The sequence below is a fragment of the Phalacrocorax carbo genome, chromosome 16 (assembly GCF_963921805.1).
Source record: "Phalacrocorax carbo chromosome 16, bPhaCar2.1, whole genome shotgun sequence".
NCBI classification, from domain to species: Eukaryota; Metazoa; Chordata; class Aves; order Suliformes; family Phalacrocoracidae; genus Phalacrocorax; species Phalacrocorax carbo.
The window spans coordinates 9807755-9823150 of record NC_087528.1 but is presented as its reverse complement, the minus strand read 5'-3'; the positions used below and the strand labels follow the sequence as shown (position 1 = coordinate 9823150).

At 45.2% G+C, this 15396-nt stretch overlaps 2 protein-coding genes across 2 annotated transcripts in view; both read left to right on the top strand.

The window, feature by feature from the left end:
* CCDC57 (coiled-coil domain containing 57) overlaps positions 1-9085 on the top strand; it is a 47894-nt gene extending 38809 nt beyond the window's left edge. Inside the window, 1 exon segment of the mRNA XM_064467429.1 lies at positions 6803-9085. Within this exon segment, the coding sequence (XP_064323499.1) occupies positions 6803-7026 (224 nt within the window). The 3' untranslated portion in view covers positions 7027-9085.
* Positions 9086-10406: 1321 nt separating this feature from the next.
* FASN (fatty acid synthase) overlaps positions 10407-15396 on the top strand; it is a 45448-nt gene continuing 40458 nt past the window's right edge. Inside the window, exon 1 of the mRNA XM_064467161.1 lies at positions 10407-10641. The gene's annotated coding sequence lies outside the window, so the exon portion shown is untranslated. The remainder of the gene's footprint in view (positions 10642-15396) is intronic.

Here is a 15396-nt window from a genome sequence, read left to right as displayed (position 1 = left end):
GCTAAGACCTAAAGGCCAAAGGTGAGATCATGGGCATAATGTGATGTATGCTGTGGGCACACAGTGAACTAGGTATTGTTATTCAGTAGAATTTTATAGTCCAGTGCAGTAAGTTGGTACATAAAAAAATAAAGCAGAGACAAATTCCTCTATGTGAGACAGCATCCTGACCTTACATGTCAGACAGTAGCAGGGTTAGGATGAGAGAAGGCAAAACCTAGGTCATAGACTGAACATTAATCAATGTTATACTTCTACAAAAGCACCACATATTCTTGGAATTTTAGCAGGAGCACCATCTGTAAGATATGTGCAGTAAAGTGTTGCCTCTTCACAGGCAAATTGTAAAGGAGCTTTTTAATGACAGCCATTACGTGGAGCGGTGTATGGCAGAGGAATGCTATGTCTCCCAAACTGTCAGCCTGTTCATGACTTAATCCTTCATCGGCAAAACTTTGGAAAACTGTTCTAACGTCTGCTGTGGATGGGAGAAAAAGTACTGGCCTTGAATTATAATACTGGAAAGTCTTTAAGGAAGGCTAAGAATGGTGTATGTTCCCCAGAAGGGTTGTAGACTCTTCTTTATTAAAGGTCTTTAATAATAGACAGACAAACATTTCTCCAGAATTTTCGAAGTAAAGGTGATTTTGATTTTTTCATAAGAGGTGTAGCATTCAATAAATTATTTCTCACAATGCTGTGGGACTTGTGTGGGTTGTTTGGGGGACTTTTGTTTTAATATTATTTTTATCATCCTCAATATTCCAGAGATGTGATGGCAGCTGTGGAGTAGTATGGCAGCCTTTTAGCCTTTCCAAATGAGCTTTATATTAATAGTGACCTGTTACCATTACATAGATACTCACATGCTGGTAACCACATGCCAGACTGCAGGAGCAAGAATGCAACCAGCGGGTTAAGGGAAGAGATTTGTTCCCCTCTCTTTGGTACTTGTGAGGCCACATCTGCAGTACTGTGTCCAGTTTTGGACCCTCTTGGTACAAAGGATTGACAAACCAGAGTCCAGTGGAGAGCTGCTAAGATGGCTGAGGTGCTAGAACACGTGTTACATGAGATGAGGTTTAGAGAGCTGGGTTGTTCAGTGTGGAAAAGAAAGAGTCAAATGGTGGTCATATTGCTGCTTTTTAACTACCCACTGAGAGATTTTGGAGAAGACAGAACCAGACTCTTAGAGGTGCACAGTGAAAAGAAAAGAGGCAATGGACACAAGTTGTGTCAAGATACATTCAGAGCAGGGAGCGATAAGCACTGTGACATTTCACCTAGAGGTCCTTTCCAACCTATATTACATCTATTTTTAAACCAGTGTGTAGATGCAATGAATCATCTTTAGCAGCACACAAGAAAAAAAAATATTTTAAAGGGCTTTTAAAATTAAGAATGGATTATAAGGGTATTTATTCACAACAGCAGCACATTGCAGGGACAGAGTAATAGCCATTGACAGACCTGTAGGACTGGAATGGACATGGTGCTGACAGTCATGATTCATGTAATTTTTTTGTGAGGCTGAGACTGAAATAAGAAGAGTATTTCAGGTCAGGCCTATATTGACAGGATAAGCAAGAGGATGTCTTTGAAACATTACTGATAGTGCCATGCAGTTTCATACTGCTGCGTGCGTGATGCAACACCACTGGCAGCCTTACAAGGACATCAGTTTCTTAATGTCTGGCAATTTCCAGCCATCATTGCAAAACCTCCTGCAGATTTTGGGGGATCTAGAGAATAGCAAAAGGGAAAGATGATACTGCCAGCATGAAACAAGTGAAACGTCAATAAGGGGTGATATTTTCTTGAGAACAACCTTAATATGACCTCTGCATCCAGATTTACCCAGAGAAGACTTGAGTGGAGCTTCCTACTCAGACATGCAGGCCCTGAAATACTGCACTGCAAGAATAGGACTTTAAAAAACTCTTTTCTGTTGCTTAGCTTTCTCCTCCAGAAAACCATCCAGATGGCATCCTTAATTCTACTAGACTGAATTCTGCATTTCCAAAAACAAGATTGTGAAAGCAAAATCTTTCTTCTTTTTTTTTTTTTGAACAACGTCACCTCAGAGCAGAATATACAACGTTTTCAAGGAGTTCTGCTTCTGATTTTTAGCAGAGGCTTGCATTATTTTTCATGCCTGAGCTATGGAAAATTAATTGAATCTTTCCTGTTTAAAACCACTCACTTGAATTTAATACATTCATCAAACACATGGTTGCAGTGAATAGAACTGTCATTAAGACGGAGTGACTCGGTCCTGGGCTTTCAGATACAAGTGACGCACACACAGGCTTGGAAGCTCAGTAACACAAAATTATTTGCAACAAAGCAAGCAAGTTAGTTTGCTTATTCAAACATTTATTTTACAAGTTCAACTCTGTACAAATCTGCCAGACCAGTAGCTGAGATTTATGGGCATTTCTGGTGAAACACAAACAATTGTAGTGTGACAATGATTTTCTGAACCTATTGAGCAGCTTCATTCATTTTTTTCATGTGCAAAACAGCCTGTTGGGACTTAAAACGGTTGGTATGTCAAGTAAGCTGTGCAATTTGCTGTATTTCCAGCATATGGCACAATTTAATGATTCGGTGTGTTCTGGGGTGTTCATGACGATGTGTTAACACTGAATTACTGAAGAAGACTGTTACATACTTTATTCACTTCATCGAATTCAGAACTTGTGGAAGCTTCCAAGCAATTCAGAAGGCTATGAGATATGTTAATTTTCTCTCTCCTTACTCTGCCTGCCGATTTTTAGTTTGTACGGTAGGAATGAGATGGATTTAGTAATTTGTGTTTTAATTCGGCAGATAAATAGAAAGAAAGGGTAAACCCTTTCCTTTGTTCATGTATTTGTATCGTTCTGTATTATTGAGAGAAAAAGATCCTGTTACAGAGGTGGGCAGGTGCAAGCCACAATGATATTACAACCATCAGTGTTACATACATAGACTGTGCTAGTAAGAAACACACTTCTGTATTTCTATCCTTTTAATATGCCCTATCCCAGAGGTTGAGAGCAGGTGGGAGACTTCGGTTGGTGATCCATATCATATGCATCTTGAAGGCTGATGACAGGCCATCCTCAAAGGACAGTTGCTTCTCAGAAGAGCTGTATGCTTTCCTCTGAAAATCACGACACATGTACAACCATGTGATTAGTTTCTGTACATGCTGCAAGGTTTCTCTATTCACCTGTGGGCTACAGGGCTTTTTTTGAGTTTAGAACAAATGTTAGGCAGGAGGAGGGGGAGCTTTGTCAAACATTTAGAAAACTGGAGTTTAATTTTCTTTAAGTAATTTAGCTCAATAAAGTTTTTAATTGCTATTGGAGACACTGTTTTTCTGGAAAGAAAGGCAAACCTCACCTGTTAAAGTTCGGCTGTATGACTGCATTTAGAGTGAAGCCAATACTGTGAAGGGAGCTTTGTGGTACCATGTGAAAAGCTCCTGATCAGCTGTATCTCCTTGGGTCAACAGAGGCTGGCGTCAGTGCAGAGGGACTAAGAGCATAAGGCAAGCTGTATCTGCGCTTAGAACGTCCCCACTAGTCACTTGTTTTATACACTTTCAGGGTAAATGAAACTTTGTATTTTCCATGCCAGAGGAGCGCTCCAGCTGTGGTGGGTGTACTGCACATTTTGAGAAACCCCACCTCCACAGATACTCGGAACTGTGTCCTGGGCGTATTAATTTGAGTTTACATTGTAGCCTAGCAAAGAACGGGGTTGAGCTGCTTTGAAGTGAAGTAAGGTAGGTTGGGGAGTTTCTTTTAATATAATTCTCAGTGTTACTTGAAAAGCTCTGATGACTGAAAATTTACACTTTATGGATCAAAAGTTATCTTAAGTGTTTCCACACTAGACAGAATTTCAACAGCTTTGACATCACTGACAGTTCTAAGAGCAATCCATGTGGGTAAAAAGCTGGCCAGGGAAGAATCTGGTAAAATATTAACAAACAGAAAGAGCGCTCTAGCTTCATTCCAGCTCCAATCAGAGAAAGACTCATGATTTCTTTTCTGCGTTACATAAAACTTCATCTTTGAAGTGTTTCACAAATATTAACTAATCCCCTAGTTACATTTTCTTCACTTAAATGTTCTTCTCCTGAATAGGAACTTGTTTGAGTTGGTGTTTCTTCAGAAACACTGTTAGCTTTAAGCAAATATCTAGTGACAAGTTTCTTAAATGAAATTTTCCATCTGGGGAAATTTCACTCTGCACATATGTGTCTACCTGTATGTCTTTAGTTCTGAAAAAAAAATCTTTGTGAATATTAATTTCTGACTGTAGATAACACACATCCAACAGAAGATACGTTAAGGATTTCAGTACACTAAACATGCAGATCTATTTTCAAAAGCAGTTTAGGCTCTTAACTATGATCTTACTAGCTCTTGTTGCCAAAGTCACTTCTGAAAGTAAGTTTCAGGCCTGTAAATTAGATGTGCTTTTTCATTGTTTGTTTGTGAAAACCAAACTACTGCATCTAAATTGTACTGCACAGTGCATATTCATGCTGATTTTATTCAAGGTCCTTCACACATGAACAGTCCAAAGCAGAACCAGTAACATCTGAAGGTTCTTACTCAGTGTTCTTTCAGGATATTTCACTTCAAGTAGCATTTCTAATTCTGGGGTATTGGCTCTTTGTCTTTTTCTATCTTGTGGAACTAAACTTTCAAGTTGCAATTTCATGGTTTTAGATTTCTGTGTTAACACGAATTTTTGACAGTCCAAAACTTTACAATAGCCATATAGAACGCTTGTGTTCTGTGTTGTTCTTCCAAACACCTAACTAAATAGCCTTTACTAGTTATAACTGTAGCCTCTCTACTCACGTCAACAGACAAGCATACAGAAGACTTCAGAGGAAGGGATGCATGTGATGCATCGGTGCTTGGTTACTTTGCCTTTGGATCTACAGGATTAGGGCCTCCCACATTGTTTCTGAAAGCCTTCCCCTTGGTTGAATACAAAAGACCCTTCAAAACTGAGGGGGTATTTCAAAAGAACAGAGTGACTGTAAGCTGTGTTGGCTGTGTGCTATTTGTGGATCTGCTCATTGCTGTTATTTAGACAACAAACAAGGTAATCTCATTCTGCTGCAGCTCCTGTTCAAGCAAAATAATTTTTGAAGCTGTATCCAGTACCTTTCAGACTCTGCTGCCTGCACTGTTCTAAACTCTTGATGTCATGAAATTGTGCTGTATCATCTGCCAGACGTGGTAGAGGACTAGGGTAATGCACTATCATGACTAAAGTCCTTTTTCCAGGCAGGAAAATATACCCAAAGGTCTTCCATGGGCTCAAGCATCCTCTTTCATACCTTCGACATCTTTAGGTAACCACTAGGTGGCAAGCTGAACAACAGGGTTTTGCATCAATAGCACAAGAGTCCACTGAGCTTTTGCCACCTGTAATAACAAATGCCACTAAGTCGACGCAGTGCAGAGATTGCACACACATGAGCAAACAGCTGGTTCAAGCTAAGCCTGAACATAAAAATTATTTTGAAAAGTGTCATGTTCAATAATATTTTTTATCTCCTTCCATGTAGAATTTTGTTTGGACTTTCTACCATGTTCTGTTGACTATGAAAATTTACCTCAGCCTGCTAATAACTTATCTTTGTCAATTTGTGCACCTCTTATTCTTGCTCTGTGAGTGAATAGTACCTGGGACTGAAGCCTGTCATGCTCAAAGAATTCAGCTAGCGCAGAATGCCACAGTGTGTGTTATCCCAAGTATAGTATGACTACCTCTGCTGTCTGCTTTGGCTCCCCATAGGAAATCTAAAGTTAAAATCTCAGTGCCTTGAAAAATAAGGATTAAGTGGCTGGACCCAAGCACCTGTAAATATTACCTATGGCTTACAATGAATAATGTGATTGACCTATTCCACTTATCTTACCTAGTGAAACCTGTGATAAGACGAAAATTCAGTTAGTTGGAAATCGTGATTTTCAGAGAATTATGTGAGAGGCTGCAGAACGGACTCCGATTGGTATTAAGACCAGTCTTTCTGCTTCCCAACAAAAGATGTTACTTTTTGAGTGACTCTCTAGTACACACAGATACTTTAGACAAGAAAACCAAAGATTTCCACAGTAAATGCCTTCCTCTGTGAGAGAAGGTGAAAAAAAGCCCCCACAGATAATGGTAGTAGCGCAGCGTTGTCAAGCACACAGAATTGCCTTTGAGCCTTTTGCATCATGCGTATCCAAACACGTTTTAGTGCAGCTTTTGAGGCTGCTGGTGATTTCATGAAACAGATCGAACTATTGCAGCCAACTACTTTATCACGGTTTCGCAATATGGGAACAGGTAGGTTTAACTTTGTATCGTGTTGTCCAGTGTGTTGGTATTGCCTTGGTTGATACACGTTCTCTCACAGTGAAGGGTAGACCTGTAAAATGTGATGTTTAAAAACAGCTGAACAGATAGGTAGTGCTCACCGACCTTCCAGCTCTCTTCCTTTCCCCTCTCTTAAGCAGTCCGATGCTAATGGAGAATGAACAGGCTCAGACGAAGCGAGGATGGAGCAGGAGGTGCTGATGTGTTATACCATCAGCGTAGCAAGCCTTAATGGACAGTTCTGGCCTCCTGTGTACAGAAATGGTTCTGTTATGCACTCAATATAAGACTTTGACAATGTGGCACTGTGGCAGCGATATATTTAGAGAAAAAGAATAAACCAGTTCTCTTCAACTATCCAGTCTTAAATACTAACATAACTACAAAGTACTTTTATTTCTTTTTTTTTTTTTTTGAGCAGTGGAGTTTGAAGTTATACGTTCAACTGAGGAATCTGAAGAATCTCAGCAAAATACCAAAGCCAAGGACAAGCTTGAAATGCCAGCTGTGGATTTGAGAGTCAGAGGAACGAGGCTGGAAGTTCAGCAGAAGTTAAAATCCAGGAATTTATCTTGTACTCATCCCATAAAACTAAAAATCTCTTCTAATGTGGCAAAAATCCGTAACTATAATATCAAAGACTGATTTCTTTGTTGGCAGCAAGTTCCAGGCCCACACTTGCTATTAACTAACTTTGAAATCTATAAGCGAGATGTAAATACTGGCTTCATTTGTGTATGTCGAGCTGGGATGTTTGCAGCCAGAAGAGAGAACAAATGCCCTGCTTCCTACTGTGAACCCTAACATGAAGGGTTAATCTCTGAACATTTTGAGATTACAGTCTTCACTGTTAATACTGATTTATTTTAATTCTGTATGTTAAATATTGCTTGCATCATGGATTTAGAAATGCCTGGTTGATACATCTGTAAAGCCTTGTGCCTTTAGGCAGGGCTTGCAGGTCTTTAGCAAATATTTTGTTGAGAAACTACAGATGTGATTTAAGGTCAGAAGTGGGATGCCTCAACATACTTGTTCTCTTATAATTAACAATGCAACCGTTAATCCTGTGCAGCTATCTTTCTACTTGAAAGGGGTTTGAGAAGATTACACCTGAATCTGTGTTGTTTCTCATCTTCTGTAGCTCTTTCCACTTGTTTAGGCAGCATGAAAGAGTATGAAATTAAACTTCTGTTGTCACAGGGGTAATTACATTTTTCTTTAACACGGATTGCATAGACTTTAAAGTGGTGAAAAACATGTTCAGTAGCAACACTTAGAATCGTACAGAAGCATTGTAAGAAATCAGTCTTACGGCAGATGAAACCAGAATAAAACGTAACCGAGTTGCGATGTGGCGAGGGGTATCTGTGTAGTTACGAACACACCAGGACATTGAAACAAGTAATCAGTGTATTTTTGTAACATTTCCAGTAATGCTGAGCTGTCTTGGGATATTACAGCGATGACCTTTACTGTAGTAAAGGAAATACACATGAAAAACGCAATAAAAACTTTTTTACTGTGAGGATGGTCAAGCACTGGAACAGAATGCTTCTCAGTTGCTGCTAAAAACATATAAAATCCAAACAGGATTAATGAAGGAAGAGAGCTACTTACCCATGAGCACTTTTCTTCTGCACTTTTCAGAAATGCTTCCCTGGTACTCTTTGCAAACAGCTGCTCTCTTTGGCGTCTGACAATGCGGTAGCGGTCATTTTGAGAATTTGAATTTTTTTTTTTCTACTCCCTGCTGAAAATGTTTTGCTTTAGTGCAAAACCGCTACAATAATCAGATGCTGAGTCTGCAATAAATTTCATCGAGGTGTTACCAAGCCAATACGAGGCCTGGGAGACCTTGTGAGTTTCTTTCTAAATCATTTAATTACTTGAAAATCCTGCCATTGGATTCAACATTTAACATTGTTCATGAGCCGGAACAACATGATGCATTCCCTTGAACCAGGCCCTGAATGAGCTCTTTCTGTAGCTCAAAGCATAGTGGTTTCTAACAAGTGCAGGAATTTTGGCCCAGATCACACCAGTTACAGCTCTCACTGGTTATTTCTAGAACACCATGTGTAAATTCCAGAGTTTGTAATAGCTGTAGATGACCCTCAAAAATATTTTTTTTAAATTTCCAATTGCATGTTTAATTCTGAACTGTGGAGATGCACGGCATTTCAGTGCCGTGAGATTCTGTGCATTTACAGGTGTTAAAAGCAGCATGCCTTAAGAAAAAGAGCAGTTTGTCCCATAATCTCTGTAACACTGCGTCCAAGCCTGGAAAACCTAACTCTTTATTCCTTACATCGTGGATATAAGCTCGTGGGCTGCAGACTTCAGAAGTGCCTTTGTGTAGGTTTCTTCGCAGGTTTTTAGGGTTTTTTTTTTTCTTGTGTGAGGGGGTTGGAGTTTTTTTTGTGGTTCGGTTCCCCCCGGCTCCCGGTATGTCACCCGGCATGCCTGGTCATGCAGACCTCTTGCCAGAAATGCAACTTTAATTTATTCAGTTTCCCTGAGAAACAGGTTTCCTTAAGGGAACTCTAGGCAAGGGAAGACGATAGCCCTTCATTGTTTTGATTTACTTGTGACAGAAAAGAAGGAGTTCAACGATTGTACATTTGTTTCAGAGTAACTATGAGAACGTAGCATGCAAGTATGCTGAAAATTAACAAAGTATGCATAACAACAATAAATAACATGAACAAATTGCTTGGCTCCTGTGTGGGGAGGTTGTGCTAAGGGTGTACCAAATACAGGGTGGGAAATTCTCATATATTTTGCTTATGACCAAAATACTTCACGAACTGGGCATTGATTCTTGAAAACCACATGAGAAAGAGCGGTGACAGGGTAGCGCTGTGGACGCTATTGAATTGTACGAAGGGAGAGCCTATGAAAGAGAATTCCTGCCGACCGCAGAGCACCCGAAAGGTGACGCAGTAAATTGCTCGTCGTTGTTATCAAAGGGTCACACAGTATTGAGGAATATGTGGATAAAGGAAGCAGTTCTGCGCACAGAAGGTCATAATGGAGCTGCGTGGCGTGGCGGCGGGAGCGGCGCGCGCTGCCCGGAGCGCGTGCTGGCGGCTGAGGCGGGGGCTTTCCGCGGCCGCCATGCGGGCCCGCCTTGCAGGAGCCGCGGTAGCGGACACAGAACAAAATTCGAAATTCGTGCACTATTTCGCTTGAATTCAAGGAGCGTAAGTTACAGAGAGAGTGGGTAAATGGTGCCCGCGCGCGGAGCCTCCCTCTCCCTCCTGTGGGAAGGTGGGTCGGGAGGGGGGGCGCGGCGGCCCGCCCCTGCGGCGGCGCGCCCCGCGCCTCCGCACCCGCTCCGCTGCCGCCACCCGCTTCGGGCCCGGGCACGGGGCGGCGCATCCCCGGCCGGCGTGCCTGCTGCCCTGTGGTAACCCCGGGACCGCGCTCCGCCGGGGTGAACGACCGCGGCCGCCGCCGAAGAGCGGCGGGAGCCCCAACCCCCGCCGCCACCACATCGCCTCATCGCCTAGCAACGCCCCACCGGCCCCGCGATTGGCAGGGCCGCGCCCCCGCCCACACGCTCCCGCCTCCGGATTGGGTGCCGGCCCGGGATTGCGCGTCCGGGCCCTTCCCTTTGTGCGCCGCGGGCGCTCCGCGGCCTGGCCTCGCCTGGCCCGCCGCCCCCTCCCCCAGCCCCCCCCCCCCCGCCGAGCCACGGTGCCGGCGCGGCGCGGCCGTAGCCCCCAAGTGCGCGCACACCCGCGGGGAGAAGGACGCAAATCGCCCCGGTGCCGCGGTGGGTCGGCGCTGCCTCGCCCCCAGCCGGCTCGAAGCCAAGCGCCCCTCGCAGCGCCCGGCCTTCCGCGGCCTCCAGCACGGGGCGGGGCGGCAAAGTTTGGCCCGGTGCCGCGGGGGCCCGTCTGGGTCCGCCCCTCCCCGGCCAGGGCCCCCCTCCCCTCCTCCCGCGGAGCGGCTCCGGCGGGCAGGGGTGGCATCACCCCAGGGCCGGCTCCGGGTGGCCCTGCCCCGGCTCTCATTGGACTGCGGCGAGGAGTAAACTGTCAGCCCATGTGGCGTGGCCGCCGGAGGTGGCGGCTGCTTAAATAGCGGTGGGAGCTAGAGGGAGACAGTGAGGGGAGCGCTGAGCATCGGCCGTGTGCAGCCAGGCAGCAGCAGCAGCCGCAGCAGCCACCGCCGCCGCCCCCAGCCCAGCTGCAGCGCAAAGCCCGGTCCGGCCAGAGTCTTCCCGGCACGAAACCTTCCGCCCCTGTGCAGGTACCGGCGGGACGACGGATGCGGCGCTGCCAGGAGAGTGGCGGCCTCCGCTCCTACCTCTGCGGGACGGCGGCCGCACCGGGGAGGCTCCATCTTGTCCTCTCCGCCGTGCAGGGCTGCGCTCGCCTCAGCGGGAGGCGAGGGGTGCCGCGGGCTCGGCCGGGGTTCGCGGGCCCGGCCCCCCGCGACCAGAAGGTTCCGCGCCCGGCGGCGGCGTGGTCGCCGCGCCCCGTGGCCGGGGGTCGCTCTCCCCAGGCGCAGCGCGGTCGTGCTGAGGAGAATCCCCGCCAGCTCGACGGCTGGTTACCGAGCCGCAGCCCCCCGCTCCCCCCCGCCCGCCCGGCGAGGCGGCGCGGAGGGACGCTGAACGGCTGCATTGTGCTGGCGGCGCTCGGCCATCTTGGCGGCGGGCGGGGACCCTGCGGCCGCCGCGACCCCCCGCCGCCGGGCCGGGGCGGTGGGGGCAGGGATGCGGCCCGGGCACCGCCGCCTGCAGCCCTCGCCCGGCGACGGGAGCCTTCCCGCCGTTCCCCCGAGCTCCTGCGGCGCCGTTCCCCGGCGGCGGCGGCGGCGCGGCTGGGCGGGAGGCTGGGGGCCGCGCCCGGTGCGGAGCCCGCAGCGCCCGCCGCGGGGCTGGGCGGCTCCCCGCAGCCGGGCACCGGCGCTGAACGGGCCGCCCCGTGCGGGCAGCGGCGCCGCGCTTTGCTGCGGTGGCACGGCTTGGCGTGAAAGCGCTGGCGGGACAGGCTCGGGGAGCTTGCGAGGGAGGAGGGGCGGCGGGGAAAGGTGAGCTCTGTAGGTGCTGGGAGACCGTCTCGGACAAGGTGCCGCACGGTCCGCCAAACTTGTCCTTTTCTGCTTCGATATAAACCGACTGCCCACAAGAAACAGCCCCTTGACGGTGCACCAGTCTGGATTTGCTGGTGTGACTCAGGAACGTGATGATCATCTTCTCTCCTGTACTGGTTTTGCTCCTGTTTGGTTTTCAGTCCACACTCCTTCCCGGGCATAGGGCCCTTTGAAATACCGAATGTGTATTTTCCTAGCTAAAATCTGTACTCGGATGCTTAAACTGAAACGGGCGGCGCTAAACCTGTGCGCGTTAACGTGCGTGTTCCTTCGGAGAGCGGCCTTGGGGGTTTTGGAGCCTGTCTTGCCCTTCAAAAACAAAAGGGAGGAAAAGCCTCAAGCCACATGAGCAAAGGGTTCAGCTTTTGCTGCAGCCTCTGTGCTTCGTGAAACAAACCGAGAATAATAGTACGTTGTGAAAGGCTGCATTTAGCAGATGAATTCAGAGGATGAGGCCCCTACGTGGAGGGCAGTTATGAGCAGGTATTTTACAAACATGATATAGTGACACTGGTACAAATCAGTTCTGACCATTTGGGAATCAATAGAGCTGTGCTGATTCCATGAGCAAACTCTAACCTACTTTTCTCAACAGCTCTGAACCAGATTTATTTCCTGCTACACAGTGCATTTTAAATATGAAAATGCACTGCCATTTTTCATTTGTCTTGTGATCAGTGGGACAAATCCAGCATTGAAACAGAAAGAGGCAGTTAAAAGGTCTTTGTTAAACCAAAGCTATAGCGCACAGATTGATGGTAACCAAATGCTTTCAAGAAATGAAAAGCAGCCGATGTTTGCCTCTATTTTTGTAAAGGGTTTTTTGGAGGCAGGCATTATAGTTTTCACCACAAACTTTAGAAATTATAATTGGAGATTAGGAAACCTGGATTATGATATAGTCGTACTGAAAAGCTAAGAAAGCAATCCTTTTGTCAATATCTGTGCTGAAGGAAGCTATGGAGGAATCATGGATGTTTCATTGTACAATAATGGGATCTCCAAAAAAGACCAAGATTTGGACTGCCTAGAAACAGTAGCAGAGTTGGCTTTGAGTAGTCTGTTCCACTGTGATGATGGCCATCAAAATGACAGTGAAATAAATAGAAGCAATGTGCCCCCATCTAGGAAAGAGAACTGTGCATCAGGCAAAAAAAGATTTTAGGTTTATTTGTTGTTTCTTCTTCCTTCCCTCTCCCCCTCCTTTCCTCACTGAACCTTAGGTGGACATAGGTACAGCAGAATAAGAAAAGTATTCTCTTTGGCAGTTGGCAAGTCAGGTATGAGTGAGAGAAGAAATAAAATTTTGTCGTCACCTTTAAATTTTTCTTTTTTCTTGTCTTTTCCTCTCTAAAGGCTTACAAGCTTAATGGGCACAGAAATAATTTTCTAGGGAAACAGTAGATAAAATTATTGTTTTAAAAGTTGTAGAGCTGCCAGGGATGTCGAAAAATGATGATTAATACTTTTCTTGATTCATTATTGGTGCTGGATTAATGAGGTACTGAAAAACAACTGTTTTAAATACAATGAAGAACAGTATTTCAACTTAAGAGTAAGTTTGATAATAGCGTTAAGCTGACATGATACGAATAGGTATCCAGTACATAGAGAACAAGGTTAAAAAGGTATAACATGCTTGGAGAAAGGAACTGGCATCCATAAACAAACCAGCCTTGTCAAGTGCCTAATGTGGGAGGTAGATAACCAGAGCACAGGTATAAAGTGATGAAAGTTGTTACTAGTCAATAATACCAGAAGGGATTGTTAGCTATTACCAGCCGCAAATGGAATGAGTCAGCAATGCAGTATCATTGCCAGAAAATATTGTGTAAATCTAGTGAGGTGGTAGTTCATGCTTAACTGAGATGTCCGTCGGAGTGATACACTGGGGAGGGTGGTGTTTGCTTCTCCCCCCTCTCTTAAAAATGCAGGCTGTGTAGGAATAATTTGCAGAATTCAATTCAAGCAAAACCGTGGGATAAACAGAGGGAAAAAGATGTCAGATGTCTGGTTGGATCCAACAAAATACAGCCTTAAGAAATCAGAGAATCCTCTTTGTCCCTCTTTATCTTTTTTGTCTCCTTTGTTGACTTGTTGCTTTTTTTCACCTTGCTCATCAAATGTGGTAGGAGCAGTCTCTGTGTATTTGCAGTAGTCCAGTCTCCTCTAAAACTGCTGTAGAAATAATTCTTTCTTGATCTGTGCTACATCCTAGACTATACACAGTATGTTGAAAGTTCTTGAAGTATAAAAGTGCTCTACAGAAAAAAAATTAGTCTCTAATATAGTAAAAATAGTAAAATACACCACTGGGGGGTAAAGTCAAACTTTAAAATGGTCTACCTGTTTACTATCTGTCAAGGAAGACCAAAGACGACATTGGTACCCATAATATCTACTTTAATCACTGTTTAATCAGGGATGATTTAACATTCATGATTTTTCCTCTTCCAACTCCTGTTTTCCACAGCAAGTCATCTCTACTGTCTGCTCCTAAATCTGTAATTTGTATATTACCTTAGATGTAGGCATTTGGAGCTCTCTGTGTCAAGTCTAAATCTTTCCAGGTCTTTGTATATGAAAATCCTTAGGTTGTGGCTCCTTATACCCATTCACCCAGCTAAAATTAACTTTTTGGCTCTTGTTCTTCTACATTTTGATTACTGCAGCATCTTTTTCTCTGCCTTTGACACAGTCTTGCTCAACTACATTCATAACATGTTGGCAAAAATTACTTTGCTGATAAATTCCATGACTTCACTGTCTCGGAGTAATGTTCTTGTCAGGATTGGTTATACTTGGATGGAGCTTTTCTGGTACTCCACAGAGGTGTGAGGTGGGAAGGAACAGTCCCACAAGTGAGGTTTCAGTCCCCTGAAATACAAAGAGCCGAGGCATAAAATTAAATTGTAATCACATTATCATCTTGTGCGTCTCTTGTCTTATGCTTAGATTGTAAGCTTTGTGCCCGAGATGCATTCTTGCTCTGCCACTAGCACAGAGCTGGCCCAAGTGTAGTGGAGTTGTGGCCCTTGATCGGGTCTTCCAGCTACAGTGGTGGTGCCAATAATAAAACCAACTTGATAGATTTATGCCAGCAGAAAAATGGAGAGGCTTCTCTTTGGAGAGGGTGGGCTGGGACTAACAGAACAATTTCTCAGTAACGGCCTGGTGCATTTGGCCCTTGGTGTTTCCCTTTTTATATGAACAACTGGAGTGGAATGGAACTTCTGTTGTCTGGGTGTTTAGCATAAGACTGAGAAATCCAAGATGTCCCTTTGGGAGCACTTCTGTTTCTGCTCCCAGAAGGGATAGACTGGATGAGGTAATCATCTCTTCTACTTCAGTGTTGCATAATTCCGCAGTTACTCCACAGGTCTGAATCAAGATAACCGCTGAAGGAAAAAAGAAGGGTAAAAGAAATCAAGCAACCTCTGGTGGTGTGTGCCGGCTGGGCTACACCTCAGCTTTGCTTTCCCTCCACATGCCCCAATGTCTTCCAGCTACAGGACTGTGTTACGCCTGAGCAGTGTGTGGATGGAAGAGAGGCCTACTTCTTGCTCCAAAGCATCAGGAATGCCTGAAAGAGGCTGCAAAGCCATGGCTAAATGAAATGTCTTGGGTTGGAAAAACTGCTGTGAAGTGCTCATCTAAGAGTACCCGTTAGTGCTGTTTCGTGGAGGAGATGATCACGCACCAGCAGTGCTTAAGAAAAGTGCCTGCATGACACTATGGAGCATAATCTGTGATGGAAGTGAGGCTTCAGGTCTTCCATAGCAAAGTCTTTCCTTCAAAGTTATTAAGGCAAACTTAGCTATTTGAGTGCCCAGTTTTCTTGGTGGCTTTTACTTTTTAATATTCACAATGTTAACACTAAGGAATATTTTGCCCTTACTTACCAGA